At 41.1% G+C, this 23400-nt stretch overlaps 3 protein-coding genes across 4 annotated transcripts; 1 reads left to right on the plus strand and 2 right to left on the minus strand.

Annotated features, from left to right (window-relative positions):
* On the plus strand, positions 1–2484 carry nfkbiab (nuclear factor of kappa light polypeptide gene enhancer in B-cells inhibitor, alpha b). Its single transcript, XM_026999938.3, has 6 exons — positions 1–289; positions 940–1045; positions 1140–1347; positions 1440–1528; positions 1645–1911; positions 2016–2484. Exons 1-6 carry the CDS (start codon positions 45–47, stop codon positions 2049–2051), a joined length of 951 nt encoding a protein of 316 aa, XP_026855739.2. The 5' UTR covers positions 1–44; the 3' UTR covers positions 2052–2484.
* A 1621-nt stretch (positions 2485–4105) lies between these two features.
* Positions 4106–8958, minus strand: psma6a (proteasome 20S subunit alpha 6a). Of its 2 annotated transcripts, none has more exons than XM_081721736.1 (7): positions 8785–8958; positions 7949–7998; positions 7620–7701; positions 7340–7495; positions 4781–4959; positions 4583–4677; positions 4106–4324 (listed from the first exon to the last, which is right to left on the minus strand). In XM_081721736.1, exons 1-7 carry the CDS (start codon positions 8858–8860, stop codon positions 4267–4269), a joined length of 696 nt encoding a protein of 231 aa, XP_081577862.1. In that variant the 5' UTR covers positions 8861–8958; the 3' UTR covers positions 4106–4266. The 2 variants fall into 2 exon arrangements, with proteins under 2 accessions (XP_081577862.1, XP_026855720.1); XM_026999919.3 differs by having other exon boundaries at positions 7949–8043; positions 8785–8957.
* Positions 8959–12579: 3621 nt separating this feature from the next.
* prorp (protein only RNase P catalytic subunit) lies at positions 12580–23395 on the minus strand. Its single transcript, XM_026999882.3, has 7 exons — positions 21980–23395; positions 21851–21898; positions 21620–21752; positions 16220–16327; positions 13242–13390; positions 12896–13091; positions 12580–12790 (listed from the first exon to the last, which is right to left on the minus strand). Exons 1-7 carry the CDS (start codon positions 22945–22947, stop codon positions 12659–12661), a joined length of 1734 nt encoding a protein of 577 aa, XP_026855683.2. The 5' UTR covers positions 22948–23395; the 3' UTR covers positions 12580–12658.
* Positions 23396–23400: the final 5 nt, after the last annotated feature.

Raw genomic sequence — 23400 nt, forward strand, 5'->3', positions numbered from 1 at the left:
GCATCCGTGCGCCGATCACCAGTAGGTCAGACTTCCGAAACAAGATGGAGTTTTATCAAAGCAGCGGGACCAGCTCCGTGGATTACGGCGTTGACGATCGCGGACCCAAATCTGGGAAAGCGCCGTCCAGCAACGAAGATCGCCTCGACAGCGGGTTGGATTCCCTTAAAGAAGACGAGTACGCGGAGGTGGCGCGTGACATCGGGCGACTGCGCGTGGACTGCGCTCCCCGAGCGCGTGAGGAGTGCTGCGAGCCGTGGAAACATGAAGTTACCGAGGACGGAGACACGTAAGCGTTTTTCACTTTGGAATTCAGCTGGCGCTCGTACATGCACGTTTATGCACAGAAAGTGGTTTAAAATGACACGATGTTACCGTTTGCACGTTCATTGCTCGGGAAAATAAGCAGCAGTTTTAACTGTTTAAGTAATGGGACCTTTGTTAATTGCTAAAAAAAAAAAATCCTTCACAGAATGCATATTTCGTAAATAATTTTATGATATAATGCAGATTTAGTGCAGAGGTACAGACTGCAGTCCACATACCAGAGTTAGCCAAAGGCGTTCGGCGCGATTACAATCGAAATGGTTTTAGGTAAACAAAAGGAAGCATCAGGACGGACTGTACTCTGGCCTGGCGTCGGTGTGGGCGGCGCTGCAGAGCCGCCCGGGCTGGGAAAGTCCCGGGCGGCCTGCCAGGAATCAGAAACTGCGTTACGCCAAAGCGTTGAGCGCATGCTCGTCCCAGGAAGAATAGGACTGCGTAAGAAACATAGAAAGAAAAAGAAAAGTGTTTGCGTGCTTACGTGCGTACGTGCGTGCGTACGTGCGTGCGTGCACGGCGGTGGGTTGCTTGTTGCTTTTGATTTTCCCCGCATATAACTCCCACCTACTTGCTCGGCTGCATGTTTACGCGTTTGTCTCTTGGTTCTTTTTAAAGGTTTCTACACCTCGCCATTATTCACGAAGCCCAAGACGCTGCAGTGAGGATAATTGAAATGTCAGTCAGTGACCCCTTTCTCAACAAGCAAAACTACCAAAGACAGGTAAAACAAACACACATATTCAATTACGACAGTGATGCTTTTCTCCCAAATGTTACTGAGCATCTTGCATCATCACCCCTTTCCCCCAATACAGACAGCGTTACACCTGGCCGTGGTGACTGAGCAGCCACTAGTGGTGGAGAGGCTGTTGGAGGCGGGCTGTGACCCCACGTTAGTGGATAACAACGGCAACACAGCCCTCCACATAGCCTGCAGAACAGGCTCCCTTTCCTGCTTTAGCCTCCTCACCCAGAACTGCCAAGAGCATCTCCCGGCCGTCCTGCACACTCCCAACTACAGTGGTAAGTACTGCCTGGAGCTTCTCCAGCTAGCGTGAGAACATTCCAGCTCTGTGCATGATCTCTTGGATCTCATCACTGGTATCTTGTTTCAGGTCAGAAATGCTTACACCTGGTTTCCATCCATGGTTATCTCTCATTGGTGGAGAACCTTATCTCCCTTGGCGCAGATATCAATGCACAGGTGGGTTTCACAGCCTTCATATTTTTTCCCCCTTTATTTATGTTTTGTATATCTTCATGTAAACCAGCTTTGGGGATGGAGCGGAACTTAACCATCTTCCTCACATGTCTCATCAGGAGCAGTGTAATGGCAGGACGGCTCTCCACCTGGCGGTGGACCTGCAGAACTCTGAGCTGGTGAGGCTCCTGGTGAACAGAGGGGCCGACGTGAACAGCGTGACGTACGGGGGTCATACAGCGTACCACCTGACTTACGGGCGTCAGAACACTGACATTCAGAAGATCCTGTTCGATCTTACTGCGAACGACCTCCGAGAGCTCCCAGATAGTGAGTCTGAGGACAGCGAAGATGACTACAAGGATGAAGAGCTGTCTGATGAAGAGGTGTGTGTGGTCTGGCTGTAGAGATCCTCTGTTCAGCCTCTCAGTTGCTGTTGCACGTTTTCAGATTACCAGATCCTAACACTGTTTTTTTTGCCCTTTAACAGATATATGATGATATAAAAATGATGGGGCAGAAATAGGGAAGTGGTCGGTGGTTTGGAGAGTTCCAGTGTGAAGCCGAGCAGAGAATCATGTTCTCCTAGTAACAGCAACCAGGAGCAAGGTGGTCACATGAACACAGGTCTCTTGGGAATCAAGCCCCCACTGGGAGAAGGCCAGAGTCGCCATGCCAACAAGAGATGGGAAAGCTGTTTAAGCATGTCAGGCAGAAAGGGCCAGAGAACACTAGAGCGGGCAGATGCCCTGTTGGCACTTCACAACAGACTGAAATGCCTGCAGAAGTGCTTACCTGCAGCGCTGTTGTACTAAGGTGTTACCTATTTTGTATAGAGACAGATCTATTTTTATAATGTAAATGTGTACAGACATTTGAGAATAAATAAAACTAAATAGTTTTTCTTTTGTGGGGCAATCCCAAAAGGTTGCAGTAAATTAAAACCATGAAAAGCGCAATACGTGGTGTTCCTATTTACTTCTGTCTGGGGCGGAATGGGGTGTGCATGCTTTTCTTGTGGTTGAGAAGAGTTTGTAATAGAAGGGTTTGTAATAGGAACCTTATACTCAGGCTTCCATCAGCTGAGTACACTGGAATTTCCTGAAAAGGCAGGGGGGGCAGTTACTCAGACTAGACGGGCAATGCTGAAAATTCCCCATTAGAGTCATAGCTTCCCGGATTCCAACCATAGAAGCCTTCATGGAACTGTATGGAGCTGTTCTTTGAATGTGAATGTGACAAATTATTAGTCAACCATTTTCCCATAGCTATAGAAAATAAACAGAATTGTTCCACCATTTTCTTGTAAGCGACTGTCATATGACCATTCAAAGAGGAAGTCTTGTATCTGTTAGTTTTTAGGTTTCTGCACAATCAAAAATATATTTGGTTTCTACATGAGGCAAGAAATGAGCATATACAAATATTTATTTAAATTAGGTTTAAGAATGCCTGTTTCGTTCTCAAGGTTGCCTCAAATCCAAAATTCCATTCACACTTCACAATATTTAATGATTTGTTTAAACACACAGCATCACCATAGTAAAATTTATCTTATCATGCTATCCTGATATCTGTTATCTCCCTTCCACTCGACTGATTTTCTTTTTACAGTAAGCGCAGACAAAGTCAATGTGTGGTTTTCCTAATTTGAATACAAACCTGAGAGTACACAAGGGGGCTGTACCGCAGTCTCGTGTCTTTTTGTCACAGCGCTGCCAACTTTTTCGGGGCTCTCAGAAACCCAGAGGCACGTAAATGACAGTCATAATGCTCGTCTCTGAAGCACTGAAGCTGGCTCAGGCACAAGCAGCCTGTGATGGAGTGGAGTCCCAGGGTGCATATAAGAAGCTCCCTTGATTCAGCGCGATGCGATATCTGGCCAGCAGTTGGAAACTCCGAAGCTCTTGTGTGGCTTTTGACAGGGGAATGGGGCCAAGACCTGAGAGCTGACTTTATGCAAATACACTGAATACAGGGGAATCTGCAGCTTGTATATAGGACAGCGTTCATTTAGATCTTAAGACAAAAAAGAACCAGAGAAGTCCAGTCTTCAAATACATATAGATAAAAAAGGGAACATGAGAACACTACAAGTAGATGTACTGGCAAGAAAATTACATAATGCTGACACACAGGTCTGCTGGTCTGTTACGCTAACTTCTTGCAGTGTTCTAGTCCCTTTTCAAAATACACTTTTGTGGATGTATTTGCAAAGTAACAAGAGCCACAGCAAAAAACAGAAAGGCTCTATTTAGACTGTTTTAATTGTAAGGCTCTGCAGACTTTAAGCGTGGGAGAAGTGTCAGCTGACTGACTGAACGAGCAAAACAGGAAGTTGCATTTTGCTGCAATAACAACTCCTCAGAAAAGGCCACGCTGATATATAATGTAAAACAGTCTGATTTTGAAAGCCAGTATGTTTAAATTGTTTTTGCATCCACAGTGAGTTGGGAATATTTATTTACACATGATGGAATTTTTTCACAAGGGCATTAAACAAAGTTTACAATTAATACATTAATACAAAGTTATAACATCATTCAAAAGGACAATTTATGAAAAAAGGAAACTACATCGTCAAAAACAAGTCCATTTTATTGAAGTGTTGCACAAAAAAGCAAAAATAAACAGCATGAAGCAGCGACTTTGAGCAGTTGACCTGAATACTGAGGATATGTTGTAGTGCTTCCTACAATCGTGTTCACAAATAATGCTCTCATGCTGAGAGCTGTTTATTCTCAGTCTCGCTCAGAGAGGGCCACAAGATGGGTATCAATCTCAGACTCAGACAAAATTCTGATGAGAGAGAGAGAGAACAACCAAACATTATGCAGTTCAAATGTCTCCCAGTAATTTCAATTCAACACACCTCAATGATATACAGAGCCTTCCTCAATAAACATTATAACTAGGTCACAGCAAAAATGCATGAAAGGTAAAAGCCTGATTATGTGTGTAGTCTTACTGAAGCTGGTTTTGTGGTTCCCCAGAGAGTAAAATGGTATACGAGAACAATTTCCTGTTCCATTTAGCCGCCACTGAACCTTCACTCACCTGAATCTTGGCTCCTCTGTGGTAACCACCCCCACCTCCAGCTCTGATGGCTTGAAGTCAATGGACAGAACAGTGGACAGACAACTTATTGCAGTCTGCGGGATCACAAAACAAAATCAGCTTTTCTCATAACATAACATCTGCAGCTCAGGCGGGGTTAAGGTAAACTGTACGTCTGCATCCCCCAGGGTGACCTACCTCTACTGTCTGCTCAAAGGTCCAATCTAATTTCTTCTTAACCTTCTTCTCCAGGAAGCTGGTAGCCTCTGTTTGCTTGACCCCTGCGGCAGTGGCTTTGAAGCCGCAGTAGTAACCGGCAGGGTCACACTTATAAACCTGAGCACCACATTCCTCATCCACTCCGAGCACAATCATACCTACCAAAGGGGTTACAAAACACTGGTGTCTAAAACATACCATATATTATATATATGTTACTCCACCTGCTTTAAATGTATATGTATAGTCATCCTAAGATATAAAAATATACATAAAAACATACATGGGTGTGCATAGTTCCAAAAAACATTTGCGGACTCTTTGGAATTACCATTATTATTATTATTATTATTATTATTGTTCTTCTTCTTCTTAATGATGATGATGATTATTATTATTATTAAAATCTGGTCTGATCTTCAGCCAAGTCACAATTTAGACAATAAAAACACACAAACAACCGTGCCTTCTTATCAACACTGAGCACATCATGTTGTTCACTTATTATATACATACATTTCAAAGACCAGGCTGAAAAGGCACTCAAAGTTTAGGCTAAAGACCTCTCCAAAAACTTAAAGGCAGAGGCTCCAATAAGATAAACTTGGAGAACTGGGATGGAGGTGCCCTCCCCATGCAAAGACCCTGCTTAAAATACACAGTGTACTCTCCTAAAGAAACAGTTGTTTAAGTGAACCATGCCCAGATGAAAAGAAATATCAGAGGATTGGGTGTTCACGGCACAATGCAACAAACTGTATGCAAATGGAGGAAACCTGGCAAAGTGCCACAGCAAAAGCTCAACAGGTACTTCTGAAGGAGGTGAGGATGATGGTGATGAAGCAGCAAAGGTTCCGCAGGAATTGGAACTCGCCAAAAGGCTCACGTGTTCACGCTAAGAATTACTGAACAAGAAAGGTGTTTATGGAAGCACCTCACAAAAGACTTGTCATCAAAGAGGGAAAAGTGAAACTCTAGCAAAAACATGCAACACTATGTCTGGAAGCACTGCACGCCAACATCAAAATTAGCCATGAAGTGTAGTGGGTGGAGCATTTGGCTTGAGGCTGTTTATATGCCCCAGAAGCCTGGACAGATTGCCATCATAGAAGGGACAATGAATTCCAAATAGTATAAATAATAATAATAATTATATTAGCCTGTGATAGGTGGTCCTGGTCTGAGAATTCAGAGGAAGAATTTAGAAACCTAGGTGTAGTGTGGTGTGTCTCAGGCTGGAAATAAAAACTAAAACTGTGTCCTTGCTAGGGCTGTGAGATAGTAATTAAAACTGATATTGTCTTTTTTAAAACCTGAAGCATATTCAGTATCACAACTTGTCCTTCATATTTGAAACTTGGTACCAAATAGCATCTTTTTATAAAGGAGTCCACGACAGTCCAACAAATAGAAGCACATTTTAATTTCCAGAAAGCAAAAAATATGTGGACCATCCATTCTGTCTCTAAACAGCACACTCCTCTCTTTTCACTGGTGACATTACTTGCCTGTAGCTTTGAACATATTCTTTATATCACAAATAACAACAAAAAAACAACTTAAATTTTATAGGATGGTCCAGAGTCCAGACCTCAACCAAGTTCTAACATTGTGGCATGACAATGAATAGAGCTGTTCATGCAAGGTGGCCCAGAAATATTAATTAACTTCTGCTAAAGAGAAAGATTCTGAAAGTGCTCCTAGCCCCTGCACTAGTCTGATCAGGAGCTATAAGAAATGTATGGGGGAGGTTATTTCTTCCAAAGAAAGTTCCATAAGTTATTAAATACAAGGGTTCACATAGATTTTCTTATCCTGAACTGTGAATGTCTAAAGAACACAATCCATATTGATAAGAAACTCAACTGTTTTGTGTGCTATTAGTTTATCTAGTTAATCTATTAACCAGGTTTCCATCCAAATGTTTTGCAAATGTTTTACGCATTTTACAAAATTTCAGCAGAAAAATTTAGAATCAAGTTGTGTTTCCATCCACTATGGTTATTTGAAGGTTATGGTTATTAGATGATGCAGTCTCCCGTGATTAGGGGCGGCACTGAAACAAGCAAAATGGAGAGATTTAATTTGGCTTTTCAGCTTGATACATCGTCATTTTTTTTCCAAAAAAAAACCCTTTCCATCACTCGTTTTCAAATTTTGATTCTAGTGATATTCTGACTTTTCCACCTCATCCTAGCATTAAAATCTTATGCGATATTTGGATATTTTTCGCAAAAAAAAAAAATCACAAAAACTTGGACAGAAAACCCGTTATTAGGATTTAGTTGAAGATCAGACCACTGTACAACTTTGTAATTTGTATGAATAATTAATGTAACTGTTCAGTTCTGTGTGCATTACAAGGATCTATAGCTATATTGACACAGACAAGCAAATGTGTGCATCAAAACAAGAGTAAACATACAAAAATGGCTAAACTCTTTAAACATTTGTTGTTCCTTTATACATTATGTAAACGTTTACAGATGAATGAGTTTTTCCACTTGAACTATTTCTTACAAACTCATGAGGACTTACAGCAACCCAGTGGCCTCATCTCTGCATTCTGGGTGTAGACTTGAGAGATATCCGCAATTCTCTTACACAGCATGTCCACGGGAATCTCATAGCCATATTTGTATTTCCAGTTTGCCGCTTCATATCGAGCCCTCTGGACCTGAGATCTGCTGTCAGCTTCACACGTGCATGCACAAACAGGACGCATGAAGTGAAGTATACTGTACATCTAAACAAGTGAAAGCTTTGTGGAATCACAGCCATGGTAGGCTTGTAGTGAAAAAATGATAAAAGATCTCACCGGTCATCCCAGTCATCACACAACCGATGTTCTCCGTTATTCGGAATAAGTGAGTAACAGTGGATGCATCAAGTAGTTTGTCCTGAGGAATGAAAAACAGATATCACTGTAGCAACAGGTGCCTTAAAAAACAACAACAAGTAATGTATCTCTACAAGGCAAACATTTTTCATGCAATGAGAACTGTAGCATGTATGGGGTTATGCACATTGGACATGCTACAACTAAAACGTTTATCCCAGAAAAGATCTAAAAAAAAAAAAATTAAAAAAAAAAGTCACACACAGAAATATCTACAAATCTCATCTACAAATAGACTTTTTACTTACTGGTACTTTCTTTTGAGTGACAACAACTGCACAGTTCTTCCCACGAACAGCTACTGAAGTAAGGCCACCTTGGTTAATAGCCTTGAAAGCATATTCTGTGGAAAAAGTTTTACATTTCGAAATAGAGACGCTGAACACTTAGGTTACTGTTTTTTTTCTAGTAGAGACCTGGTTGGAGGGAACAGATATTGTAACGCTACAGTAAATTAATCTGAACCAGTACAGTTATCCCTGAACTCGCCTGTTTGTTCATAGTAGACACCCGACGGGAATGAACCGTAAAAATATATCTATATGTGATTAGAACAGACGTAAGGACATCGCTTCAAACTGCAAGCAAGAGATACGTAGCTAGCTTGCGAAAAGGCGTGGAGCAGTTACTGTACCGTTTACACTGCCAGTCAAAACCCGCAGGTAAAGTCACATTTGTAGCGTATAGCTATTTAGCGTTAGTTAAGAACCATCATCAGTTTAACCGTCAACTAAACTAACCCTAGCTAGAATAACTAATTCTCTCAGCCATAACTAATTAGGTTGTTGTGATGACAAGTATAGCATCTAGCTAGCTAGCTAGCTAGCTAGCTAAGTAACATACCTGGTGAGCTTGCTAACGTCCATCAACAGAAACGCGCAAAGAAAAACAACAGCGGCATAAAACGATGCTATATTTGAATACAAACTTGAACAGCATCAGTGCTACAGTCAAACTAGCGTTAGCTAACATAAGGTAATAGTGGACGAGGCTAGCGAGCGCTAACGAGGGCCAGTGACTGGGCATTTAGGAGTGCTTTCGGTTTCTTCGTGAGAGTTTTAACCTATGTTCCAAAAATACCCACCAACTTGATAGAGTCTTCCCTCCGGAGAAAAGATGGTGATATGGCGGTCAAATCCTGCACTCGAACCCCGCGACATTGCAAAGAGTAGCTATATATTCAAATTTTAAAAAGGAAGTTTGTAAACAAGAGCACCACATCCATTAACCGCATACGACTCCGGAAGTAGTAGCGCAGGATGTTAGATTCACATCCAGGTCTCGTGTAGAGACGCGTTTACAGCCAGGCTGTATTAGCTAAAATGATTAATAAGATGACATCGAAGATAGAAAATGTCGAACTTGACCATCAGATATTTAAAAATAAGTCTATTCTTTACAGATATTGTCCACAGACCACTTTGTTAGAAAGTACTAACCTGCTTTGCACTTAGAACAGCAACATTCGGTCTTTGACAGATGCCGTCAGCCGAAGTTATTTTGGGTTTAATCGACAGTTGGAGGTTTTCTGTGATCAATGATCTGTGATGTTTGGAGGTTTTCTTTGGTTAAGGCTCTCTGATGGTTGGAGGTTTTCTGTGGTCAAGGATCTCTGATGTTTGAAGGTTTTCTGTGGTCAAGGCTCTCTGGTGTTTAGTCAACTCTTGAGCATTTTCTCTGCGACGCCTATTGTGTACACTAAACAATAAATCCCACGACAGGTAAGGCATAATGGTTAACCACACGACCAGATTTCTTAGGATTCCAACTTGGATAAAAAGGCTATGGACATTTACATTTTCAGCATTTAGCAGACGTTTTTATCCACAGCGACTTAACAAAAGTACTTTGGCATTTACTCAGAAAATGTCAGTCATTGTCAGTACAGACGATTTGAGTTCAAGACACCTTTGCACTAGAATACTGTTGAAATACAGGGATCAATGCTGATGCCTAGAAGTGCTAAACACATATAAGCGCTATCTCGGACAACGAGAAGTGCAATAACAGACAGTATCAAACTGTACGTTCGGTTATCCAACAGGTGCAGGATCGATGGGCATTCTAAATATTCCACAAATATATAAGTCTTTGTTCTGCGTTTGAAGACTGCAAGGGACCAGAGGAAGTTTGTTCCATCATCTGTGAGCCAGGACAGAGAATAGTGTTTCAAGCCGATCCACGTACTCCACACTATGTATGGAGGACCTGGTCCATTTTTTGCTTTGTACGCGAGCATCAAGAGTTTTAAATCTTGAACTCAGTGGACAGGCAGTGGAGAAGATTGCTGACTAACGAGGAGCAAATGATTTGCAGCAGCTAGATGCAAAAACATCACTTTTGTTCTTATTTGTTTGCTCTCTGGATTTTCAGAGTTCATAAAGAGTGCTGTTTTTCTTTCTTTTAAAGCAGTTGGTGTTACATCTATGAGTTGGTTGATTTGTTGTTCAGTAAACAAAAACACCCAGGTAAAAGGGTTGCAGAAATGTCGTGTTAAGATGTTAAAAAGTTACATTGTGTGGTTTATCCTTCTGTAATAAATTATGTCGGGGGGAATGGTGCCATATAACAAAGTTGACATCTACTTGCAAAGTTTGTCTCGGTATGGTATTCTTGGTACGGGTTGCTTCTGCTTCTCCAGACTTCTGACTTAATGAGTTACTTGAAAACTAGTTTAAACTAGTGTTTACTGTACCGTTTATTGTAGATATAACCTCCAAAATGGTGTCAGACATCGCACACGTGACTGACAAAGATGTTTTTTTTTTGTAGCATGTTGTAAACATACTTTTAGGATTTTGATCCATGTTGCCATGATTGTATGATTTGTGCTTTATGAGATGACACATCATGCTGGAAGTAGGTGCGCCTCGGATAAGATGAATAAATTGTGTCCATAAAGGAATGCACATGTCCAGCAACAATATTAGGCCATTCCAGCGGTGCTTGGTTGGTACGGAGGTGTGGCCAATAAACACTCCCCACACCATGCCGTTTGTCCATTGTAGTCTCAGATCGTTTATCTTTGCTGATAGGAGTGGAATACGTAATGGATTTCGACGGTTGTGGCCCACCCATCTAGACATGGCACCCTTTCAGCAAGCCAAAATGGGTGTTTTCCACCTGTAATTTATGTTTGACTTGGCATGCAGGCTTTTAGTTGTCTTAAAATTGCCAGTTAGGCAGGGGAAATGAGGAGTGACAAATATAATGACCAATAGTATATTCGGGGAAACATTGCAATAAAAAAAGACACGAATTCATTTTCATGTCAGTTTAAACTAGACTGGAAATTTTCCTCTGACCTCTCACAAATATAACACTAAATGATTTATTAGATGGCCTCCTCTTGTAGGTCATTAATCTGCCTCTAATTTAATTCGTATCATGCTCAGATTGAACCTGGTTGAAAAATGGAGTATACCTAGAGTAAAGTGCAGAACATGTGTTACTTATTGACTTCTGCCTGGTTTCGAATTGTTTGGATGCACACAGTCAATGTGCATATTTTTACTACTCCTTTGACAGACCACAAAGCTATAGGTCACTTCTGATTATGTTAGGCCTTGCTAATGTGACTAAAGGGCTAGGCTCATACTAAAAACTAAATAACTCAATTTTGAAGACAAGTGGTAATTGAAAAATTTGAGGTCTCATACAGCATTTTTGGTGCAAGGGTCTGATGACAGACGTTTTGACAGTAATTAGGAACTTCTAAAACAAAGCAGCAGTTTTTCATGGCATATTGAAATTTCTTGGCTCATATGACAAGACATGATGAAAGGTATTATTATTTCACAAATTTCCACACTTACATAAGAAAACCCATTAATTCTCACAGACCGTGAGATTAGATTTGTTAACATTTCAAAGTAAATTGAATGACTTCTATAAGGCCAAGGCTGAAGGAGAATTTGTAAGATCTAGGAGTAGATGGTTGGAGCAGGTCGAACAAAACACAGCCTACATCTGTTGTTTAGAAAATTCTCATGGCAAAAATAGCACGATTCAGAGATTAAATATTGACAGTAGTATTACAGATGATCAAAGGGGAAATAGTTAGCTATTGTTCCAAGCTATATGAATATAAAAATGTAATGAGGACTCTATTTGTCAGTTTGTACAGTCTGTCCCCAAAACAAATGTGCTTAGTAGATCACAAAAAGAACATTGCGATTACACTTGAAAAAGTTACAGATGCAATCCAATGCCTTAAAACGGGTCCCCTGGAACGGATGGCTTCACTTGAGTTTTATAGGACATTTGATTACCCTGGTGTAGGCCTATATTTTACTTATATATTTTGCCTATTTAGACTAGTAATATTTTTCCTACTTTTACTTGCTTAAAGGTAAAATTTAGGTAAAGCTTATCAGCTGTACAGAACTACTAAAACTATGAGTGTAAAAGTACATTTCTCTGACAATTTATAGATCCATTTTTGACTCTGCCACCATACTTTAATATTGTAGTTCTTATTTATGCCAAGCAACTCTTAACATTTATTTAGCTAGACTTAGTCAATTTATGGATTTGAACCTTTTGCACTTTTTATGATTTTATTAATTCACAGTTACTAATTTCATAACATTCTGGTGGTGACAGCATAATTTTTATTTTGTTAACTTCTACTCAAGTTTCATACACTGCTTTTATCTTTAATTTAACCATTACTTCAAGTATTTGAAGTGAACATTATTTGAAGTAACAATGTTTTTAAGTATGCTTTTAGATTATCCTAGCCACAATACATTTATATTATAGTATTAAAAATATTAATTATATATTATATAATATAATTTTATATATTAAAAGTTAAGATTTTATATCAATCATATGATGGAGAAAATTCTAACTGTGCACCACAGAACTAGGCTGCTCTTGTAAAATCAAATCTTTATTGTTCTGTGTAGTCAATGCAGTCAATTTCAACCATCATATGTGAGAAGCAAAAATCCTTAATGTTCTTTATTAAGACATAACCACTTCTGGGGCACTTCATATGTGCTTCTAATTCCACCTTCCTCATCATAAGGAATATGCCAAGAAGTGCCCATGGTCTGGACTATTGTATCATAGACGGATGTCCTCTGAAAAACAAGGAACAACAAAAGCCACAACATTGAGTCCTTAAAATGAAATCATAGTATGTTTAAATGTTTTCTTCCTCTTTGTGGGTTTGCGTCTACACCCACCTGAAAGTGAACCCGTTTTCTAGGGATATATTCACTGGCTACCAGCTGGTGCCCACGCTGCCACTTGAAGAAGAGGCGTCTGGTGGTGCTGTCATAGAGGCAAGCCTTGTGGTCCCTCATCAGATCACGACTCACAAAATTACATTGGTTCCCGGAATGCAAGGCAGCATATAGCAGGAAAGGGTCATCTTCAGAGCTGAGAAAGAACGAAAAAAAGTGAAATGGCTCACTCTCTTGGAACAGCTGGACCATGTCTACGAAATAGCATCATAAGTTGAAGAGAGTGATATGGATATTGGAAACTGCTGTAAATGTGTGAGTGTGCACGCATGAATGTTTCACTCACATGTTCTCAGTGAAGAAGCAATGGGCCTTCTTTTTGATCTGGTTCATTTCATGTTTGTTCCAGTTGCGAGAGGGATGCAACATGTGTTTCCGGCCCAGGACCAAGATGTTCAGGCCCTTTTCTTCCAGCTCGGTGACCACTGCTAGCAACTACAGGAGCACAACTCGCTCTAAGTGACCTTTTAATAACTGATCCCTTTGGTGATTCGCCTCAGATGAAAACAAGGCATTTTTAATTGAAAATGCGTTGTTTGTTCTCAATGAAAAGTGTTCATTCATTAAGCTCATCAGTGCCACATCATTCATCTTCTTGTCTGAGAGGAATTTCCCTTGGCATGGCTGATGAGTGCGAAACCCACTGCTCATTAGCTGAAGGGAAATGATAAATCCTAACTTGGGTTTTAACCTACTTTTGTCTCACCCACAGACAGTATGGAGGGGAAGTTTCCTGTTGCATAGGAAGTAGTCTTTCCTACATTGAGAGTCAACAAAAGGCAAATGCGCAAGTTGAGAAAATGCTTTGTTGTTTCCAAGTTTGAACTAAGAATACTGTGCTAAGAATACCCAAAGAATGTTGTGAGGAGCAGATTTGAATTTAAGAACTTCCTTGCATGTTTTGGCCATGAATCAAAATAATTATCTGTGTGGTTTGTCTCCTCTTTCCTGGAGTTATGAATAGCAACATCAGTCACTTAAGATTTACGGAGCTACAGACCCCTTCTTTAGATCATTTTCTCAAGATGGAGGGAATACTGCACACACAGCAATATGCAGTGTTCAAGTACCTCTAGAATAACATTCAGAATACATACCAAATAATGCTAGAAGAGTTGGGAATTTTGCTTGATCACAGTATGATAGTGTGGACATAATAGTTGCACTGTGAACAAATCATTTGACCTTTCCACCAGGATCTAATATTTACTCCAGAAATCTTAAATTTACAACCATTCTAACAAGCTGTTCTCCACATTTCTAACAAATACATTTCTAACCTTTTTTTCCTCATAATAATTTGTCTAATATTCTGTCAGGCTTAATAGAATATTCTATTTTCAGTAAGGGTCCCCTGCTTAACTGACCACACCTTTAAGGTTAAAGTCTCCAGTGATGATAAAGGCCAATTATGTTAAATGTTAATCATACAACACGTGAAGCTTTCAACATGGAAAGGAAAGTCAGATGGGATCACCTGAACAAATAAGGCTGTCCTTCCTCTTCTTTCGCTCACAGAGAGCTGCTGATGGCAGACCAGCTGCTGTTATCATTTCTGCTAATTCATCATAAGGAAGTGGACTGTGGAGCTGACGCTGGGGTGGAAAGCACCATGCCCTGCAGACCAGCCTGTTTAACGAGTAAACTTTAACCCACACCTTGTAGGAACCTTTCCTGATGCAACTCCAGATCTTTTCTTATCTTTTCCCTTTACTCTTCAGAATTAGTTTGCATTCCTTTCACATTTAAGCTTCCCAGTTAAGGTGTGGTTCTTATAGGCAAATGAAAGAAGCTGGCTTCCATACTGCACATTCCGGTTATAGTTCTAACACTGGTCACAGTAAGAGTCCAGGAACAGTATTAGTTTTAAAATCCTTAAATCATGCAAATAGCCTTTTTCTGACTCAGAAACTGCACACTCAGGACAGTTATAAAAGATGGGCAGTTGTAAAAATAATACATCTTATTCCAGAAAAACCCTACACAGGAGAAGATCCTTTGGATTGGGCTCCTGCAGATATGCGTGTCAGAGTTAATAAATTGCTGGGGCAAAAGTTACTCCTGTAAATAAACGCGAGTAAGCTGGCCAGTGCATGACTTAAAATGCTGAAATCGTATGGAAATGCATGATGTCCCCTCTGTGGGTCTGTGGTGCGTCAGGATCAGAGTTTCACTGACAAGTTGAGAGACTCAAGGTGAAGCCGACAGCTACTGACGTGTGGGCAGACGAAAAGGAAGAAACAAAAGAGGCTGTGATGGGAGTGCTGATGTGAACCAAATCTCATACATGTATTTAAGTGTTGCTGTGATGGAACTACCAGCTGAATCGCTATAACCGCTACCCGTTTACTCTAATTTCTGCTAGCATTATCGATATACACTCACCCATTTTTGGGACTGTATGTCTCAGTTTGACATAAGTGATGATTAAGAGTTGACATTTCACTTTAAAACCCTAATGACCCAGAGAGGCATAAACGTTGGCTCACCCCCCCTCCACTGCTGCGGTCGCCCCATGGCCTGGTGAGTACAACTAATGTGGTGTTAAGTGGGAGAGGGGGAATAACACAGCTAAATATACCACACTATCTGAAGCTAAGAACCAGTTAAAGAAGCATACTGCAGCAAAATTAAATACAAAATAGCCAAAGATGCATGTTGTTCAGGATATCAGGCTTTTCCCTTTCTCGCCTGTGACTAATTTGGGGTTTTATTCAGCTGGGTGGTCTTAACAGGGTTAGTGGAAAAAAATGGCATTTTGGTTCTGTTCTGTAAAGTTTTCAAAAATAAATGGCCACAAACTCAATATCGCCCCCTGGTGTACAATGTTACTGGCTCAGAATGGGGAAACCAGCCGGGTGGTGTTCTGACAATGCCAGAACAGCATGCCAGAATGTAAAATCCTGAATTCAGTGTTGCACTGAAACAAGACCATTCCAGAAAAGACAACATTATAGTATAAGCTCTTGCTGAATCTATGAATGTAAGGAACTTCAAACATTCGTTCCTGTGGTGAAATTAGTGAACCTGAATACATACAAGGACTATGCCAAGCATCTCACTGCTGAACCAACATTCCTGGCCTTCATAAGATATTTATTACAACAGCGTCCAAGTAAAGACACAAGTCCAGTGTTAGCAGTCTTACACTGCAACATTTACAGTTTACTACCTGAAACTTTGGATGTCCTGGAATCCTAGATTAGTGCTCACCCCTGCGTCAGGGACCCTCTGGAAGGAGAGATCAACATGCTTAGTACTTACTGTCTCAGATTTTGAGCACTTGGGTGCAACGTGGGCCATGTTCAGGCCATCGATGACAACGTCAAAGGCGGGCCTCTTCTTCACGAAGGCCTTAAAGATCTCCAGCTCCTGCACGTAGGAAACAGCAAGCCTCAGTCAGAGATGCGGAACGGCTAAGAGACATGGCAGACTCGTCACACAGCTGCTAACGTTAGTACATGCTAACGATCTGGGGTCTGCAATGGCTAAGAGGACTTGTTTTGTGTATTAAATCATTTCACACTTGACCAAGTAGACAGCTGTGAGGAAACACTTTGTGAATGCTTTGCAACTATTTGAAACGTTGCAAATCTCTCTACGTGTGTTAACTAAGGGTCTTTTAAAATTATTGTAATAACTTTAAAATTAATTAGCCTTAATTCAGTTAATTCAATTTTAGGATATAATAATTTTAAAATTCAGGCAATGATGTTTTAATCAAATAAAGAAAAAGCCACAATTTTACAAATCCTGTTGTGAAAAAAAGTCCATGAAGAAATCACACTTTCTTTAACCAGTCTTTTTGTAAAGTAAGCTGATTTCATAGCATGACTTTGTAAGTACGAGACACAATCCTTCTGGGCTGGAAATTTCAGTGTTGTTTTGTGGATAGTTTCTGTTTGCAGTAGTTTCTGTATTCGAGTTCTAAAGGTCATTTTAAAGGATGTTGGGGTCTGTTTAAGTCAGCAGGGGAGAATGAAAAATTGACAATTTTAGTTTCTACTTGTGAATCTACACCAGTATTACTTGACCTGTGGAAACAGCTGTTTCAGATGTGGTCCAGATCGCAAGGAAAACATCTGAACACACTTTGAACAAGTAAAAAATTGAAACACATAAATGTATAAAATATATACATATACAAAAAACAGACTGAACTGCCTATCTAAACGAGGCCTTTATTATCTTATGCTGGGCCACACCAACATGAATAGAGACCTTTCATCTAGAGTTCCATAATAAAAACCATGGAATCTGACACTATGGCTTGATTCACTGATGTTTACATGGACAGTTATTTTGCTGAAGCAAAGTGAGACAGACTAGAACTGCACTGTCTAGATAATAAATCGATCAGGGTCCAATCACTGCGCTAAACTGATTACGGTCCAATCACTGTGCAACTTACTGACATAGCATGTGCTAACCGATTTAATACATAATCCCAAAGGTCTGAATAAACCCATCTAAAAAGTAGCAAGAACATAAACCTAATTCCTAATCCATAAAACCTTAATCCCATGATGAACTTGGCGTGCAAAGATGTTCAAGGCACATTTCACCTTATGTACAGATGAACAACAGCCTTCTCTTGTCCTTGTATTATAGATTTGGACTTTGTGCCTTCTCTATATTGGCCTTTTAGATAATCCACACATGCATCTATATAGCTGGTGTTCACATCAATAGTAAGGATGTGTTCAGAAAAACAAGAGTATAAACATGAGATTTGGACCACAAACACGAGCATAAACATGAGACCATCAAGACTTGGGTCATGGAGGAGGTCCTTCTCTTTTTTACTGTTTAAATAAGATGCTGGAAGGTGTCCAGAAATTCTGGCCAACAGAACATCCAAACAGTTCCAGACGGACCAGACACAAAAAGGCCCCACCCTCACCTTTCAGCCCTTGGTCACCCGGTTGCACAGGGCTGTTAATCAGAAGCCTCTTACTCACGCCATGCAATTTATGAATGCTTACTCTTGCAACACCATTGAAACCACACTACATGCAGCAGTGGCCTGGACTAACAGAAGGTATGAGGCAGTCACTCCACATGAGCCCAGACTCTGGGTCACTGAATTCTGACATGTGTGTTCTTATAGGCGTTAACCTCTGTGGCAAAACAGAACAGTGTTAAAATTGGGCTGGAGCAAAAAATCAGAACCAATGGAATAGTGGCACTTTCTCACACTATTGCATGTGTCGTTTGGTACAGCACTATTCTTTGAAAGGAGTCCTATCTTTGTCCCTTGAGGCTGCAACAGTATAATGTGGTCAGACGTGCATCATGAACTGAGGAACAAAATGCTGTGTGTTTATCAAAAACCACAAGTGTTTGTGGAAGCCAGGGATGGCTGGAGAACCCCACTTTCAGTTATGTCTCTGCTGCAGAGGTTGCAAGACATGCCTTTAACATTGCCAATCAACCCCTCTCCCCTCCACACTGTGGAAAAACATCAATTCCACTCAGAAGTCTGCCTCTTATTATATTGGGGAAGGAATGTGTTGAACTGCAATAACTTGGATGCATAGTGAGTATGTGTGTCTGTGTGCATGCATGCATGTCAGACAGAGACAGAGAGAGAGAGAGAGAGAGAGAGAGAGAGAGAGAGGCATATCATGTGCTATGTTACTGAGTGGGTGAAAACTGTGTGTGATGTGCAGGGGTGCAATACAGAGAGGGGGGGTGGTGTAGAAGATTTGGGGGAATTCCTCTCTGCTCTGGGTGGATGAAGTGCCTATTGATACATTGTTTTGAGCTTTGAACATGCACGTTTTCAATGCAGTGTATTCAGGACTTAATTGAGAAGAACTGCAGTGCCTGATGCATGCATAAAAGCAGCTCACACACCCTCACTGCTGAGCTGAAGAAACAGCAGCGCTATGCTCATTTATGGCGAACACACAGTGACATCAACACAAGGTTAAGGCGCTCTGGGTGAACAGCAGGAATTACAGCACGTGGGCTGCCAAGGTTGCTGCTCAGAAGGCTTTCTGTTCTTGCAGATGGCTGGTCTGCATCTGTTCTCATGGAAACCTTAAAGCACAGTGGGAACAAAGAGACTGGGGATTCCCCACCAGTCAGGAGGCCTGACATGTCCTGCACTGCCTGGAGTCAGAAGGTCACATGTGTCCTGTGCTGTGCTGGCCTTCGCGGGTTCCCAGCTGATACAAGAGCAGACAGAGCACCTTCATAACAACCACAGACAAATACCAGAATGAAAATGGCCACCAAACGTGTGTAGAAATGATGACCAGGACAGAAGATCTCCTGGGGGCTCTGACTTCCCTGGGAACGTGACATGTGAGGGTTTTGTGAGCATTATAACCAAAAGTCCTTCACACAGCCATCTTACCCACTGTGGCATGTCAAGAATTGCACGACTCCTTTTTAAATCTAATTAACAACCTTGATCAGTTCAATGCTGCAAACAATACATTTTTTTCTTCCCATTTTCTGCATGCAGCTGTAACTCTAAGCTATGTGAATCCAGCTTCACAGCTCCCAGCTTCTCTGCCTACCACAGGAGCATAAAAGCAGCCCTTGCTCATATCTGTTCTGCAGAACAATAAATGAGCTTTGCATTTATTTTGAAATGAACAGAACCCAGCCAAGCCTGACACAAACCTTCCTCTTGATATTTAATTAATAGAATTAAAGAATGCATGTTTGCTAATGAGTATGGGTTTCAGAGAACATTTTATTCTCTGAATAAGATGGGGGGCCATGTCTATGACCAGGAAGGCAGTCTGGCTGGAACATTTCATATGGGAGGCGTACCTCTCCGGCACACATTGTGATAAAAGGTGATCGGCGGAGCTCTTCAACTCTCAGTGTGTGTATAAGTGAGTGGGACACACTACAGAGGCGGATTCATAGATTAGTAAGCAAGCTTTCAGTATAACTTAAGGCAGGACGACGCGGCAGTAAACAGCTACTTAGTGTTCAGCACAAGACTACCTTAAACGAAACCAGTTGGCTTGCTAATGCGTGAATTAAACTTCACGGTACACCCCCAGGAGAGAATGAAAAGAGCAACCCCTAGATAATGTGAACTTTAGTAAAACCAAGCATGCCACGTCTGGAAAAGTGGAGTTCATGAAAAACTCCCATTGCAGCCCTGGGTATGACCACTTATGAGACACCTACTGTACTTTACCAGATTAAGAATCTGCCCTTCCCCCCCCAAACAGGAAGAGCAGGTTTCCCCTTTCTTCTGTGCAAACCTGAAAAGTCTGGTATTCCCTGCACCCAGAACCCAATGTACAATCCCAGTTTTAAAAAAAAAGTCCCAACAACATTCCAAACTGCCCATTTAAATTTTCAATTAAACAATTAAATTCTGACACTACTTCCAAAGGCAAACACGAAAAACCTTTAATCTTAATCTTGATAGAATCAACAAAGGGCACCTTTTCCTGACCTTCTGTGAAAGATGTGAAATACTGAGAATGACTGAAAAGAAACAGTGTGTGTGTATGAATGTGTGCCTGAGCATCTGCAGATCTGACTGGGGGCGTCTAAAGTGTCCTGTGCTGCTTTCACTTCGCAAAGTGCTGTGGGGGGGGGAGGGGGGGGGGTAATAGTCCGCACAGACAGACTGCTGGGACTTTCCATCATCACTCGTGTGAGAGGCTTTAACAGCTGTAATGTGAAACCCCTTTGTGCTCCATTTTATGACTGCAAATGGCCCAACAATAGCAGGCATATATAAATATCTCATTACAGCCATGTCATTCTTGCTACCAAATTCAAAATTATTTCTAGCAAAATGGACTGAAGCATGTGTGGAAAATGTCCTTTTAAGAGGTGACGGTGGAACACTGATGCCAAACAGTTCCTCAGCACGTTGGTGGTGTCAGCAGTCTGTTCTCACTGGCAGTGGGATCTTCAGAAAACCAACGAGCCTTGTGACATCACGTGCAGAATATCTACTAAAGAGGGATGCTTTAATCTGAATGCTAAACTAAGAGACATGCAGACCCACTGAAGAACATATGCTGGAAAGCCCCTGTCTCATCTAAATGTGGCAGTAAACAGCTCCACTGCAGGGCTACTTGCTATTTACATCTATAACTCTGTGCCCTGAAAAAAAACAAAAAAAACCTTCTGCATAACACTAGCATCTAAATAGGAAGCTCAACCAAGTTTAAAAGCCCAGAAAAGTCAGAGGCAGAATACAACTCTGGGCATGATAATTCTGTGGTGTTGGAACAAATAAGACAGCACACAGCCTGGTGCTCCTTCAGTTTTAGAAAAAAAAAGACATTTAAGCACTCCAAAGCACATCTTTGTGAGAATGTGCATATTGTCAAAGGCAATCAAAAAGCTAGTTTTACAAGGTACATTTGTCATGTGGCCTGAGATGCCAATACATTAAATATTTCTGTTTTTTAATCTATAAAATCCTTTTCCGTTTCATATAAATAAATGTGTGAAGCTATCTGTAATATTCAATTGAACATAAGTGGGCAAACTAGTAAAATTATTTCTGCCTGAAGAAGAATCTCCTCTATTGGGCAAGTACAAATCCTGGAACACTTCCACCATCTAGTGGTGAGTGATGCAAATACATGGCATGGAAAGAAATCGATGAGGACTGGTGAACGTTCTCTGACATACGAGATGTAAAGGTGGGTTAGGAAGGATGCCAACCTCTGGAGTGGTCTTCTTGAATACATCCCTGCCTTCAATCACATCTGCCATCACGCTGTGTTTTAGCTGGGCATATTCCTCCTCCGTCAGACGAATTGACTCTAAATTTGCCTGGCAACTCCGGCACTGTCCTCTGTGCAACATCAGCCAACACAAACAGATGCATACTTAAGCATGACCTTGTCATAAACCTATAATTATCTTATTTCCTGTAGAATCTATGTGACATACCTTGGATCCACAGAGGAGAAACTCCCTTTCCACTTTTCATCTGGTAAACTGTAACAAGGTGAAATAAGCAATCCCACTAGATTATGTATTCTTTAAGCACTGTGAACAGGGGGAACAATAGGAGTTTACCTTTCAAACCACACTTTGATGCTTCTGGCCAGTGGCTTCTCTGGAAAGACCTGGTTCTCTCTCATGTAGGACAGGATGGCTAAGAGTTTGTCTTTGTGGTCGTGTCGATTAGTGGCACTCTCAAACAGGCACTGCCATGTGTCCTGTCTGGGAGTCAGACCCAGTTCCAGAAGTTCACTATAAAGTGTCCAACCCATCTCTCTGTCGCCATGGAGCACAGCCCCGGCAATAGCGTCACCATAGTTACGAGGTGAGGGCATGAAAAATTTCTTCATATCCTCCAGCAAGACCAAGGCCTCCCTCCAGTGCTCAGTTTTACTAAAACCTTTCATCAGTAAGGTGTAAGCACCAGTGTCCAAATTCTTAAAGCAGTTCTTCATGATGTCGTAGGTGTCTGACACTTCGGAGTGGTAGCCCCCGGAAACGCAAAAGGTGAGATACCTCAGCAGCAGTTCATAGGGCAGGCTCCCAGTCTCCATAGCAACATAGGTCAGAAGAGATTTGGCAATGCCAAGATCTGCCCCAGCAGCCAGCAGTGCCTCCATCATTCTCAGCTCAAAGCGCTCTGGTTTGGGAGAGTTCTCTTTCAGGGTCCTCCATTTTGAAGCAGTCAGTGGCTGTTCAGGGATGTCTGCTATAAAGGACACCCTGCTTCTGACAAAGCCATTCTCATTTTGCTCATTCTCTACTCCCGACTGTCTCTTAAAAAAATCAGCTGTTCTTTTGGCAGTGCCAGCAGCAAACACTGATTTTCGGAAAGGTGGTCTCTCTCTGAAAGTGAAGTCTTTTAATTTCGCATCTTTGCCGCCTGCATCAAACAGAATTCTCTCTCCCTTTGTGCAGTAAAGTTGAATATTTGGCTGTTTGTTCTGTTGCACAACACTAAGCGAATGGCGGCTATAAGTAACATGTCCAAGGAATGGTCGCACAGTCCTTAAATTAGTTATCACAAAGAGTTTCCACCGCATCTCGCCAACGAGTATCCAAACTAACTTGTTTAGCAAATATTTCTGCAGATATCCCTGCCCTATTGTAGATTCACAATTGCAACAATCCTGGCATGTACTTTTACTACAAAGTTTTTCAAACTGCCAAATAACAACCGATCTCAAACAGTATGGTTAGTTAAAAAAAACAAAACAACAAGCCTAATGTTTCTAAACAGGTTTTAACCTTTCATCTAGTACTAGCTAGCAAGCATAACTAGCTATGCTAGATAAACAAACTTGACACTCTCATTACAAATATGTAGTCTGCTTCAGTAACGAGTCTACCCACTTCTCTTAAATAATTTTAAGTTGATTGTTAACACATTTAGTGAGAACATATAGGAAAGCTCACAGCTATCAACCTCCCTCATGTAGGTTTCACAGTCGCTTGTCGAAACGTCATTTGTCTGCGACAAACTCGGAGTTGTTAAT

Source organism: Electrophorus electricus, chromosome 10, assembly GCF_041902795.1.
Source record: "Electrophorus electricus isolate QZ-2024a chromosome 10, ASM4190279v1, whole genome shotgun sequence".
In the NCBI taxonomy this organism is placed as follows: domain Eukaryota; kingdom Metazoa; phylum Chordata; class Actinopteri; order Gymnotiformes; family Gymnotidae; genus Electrophorus; species Electrophorus electricus.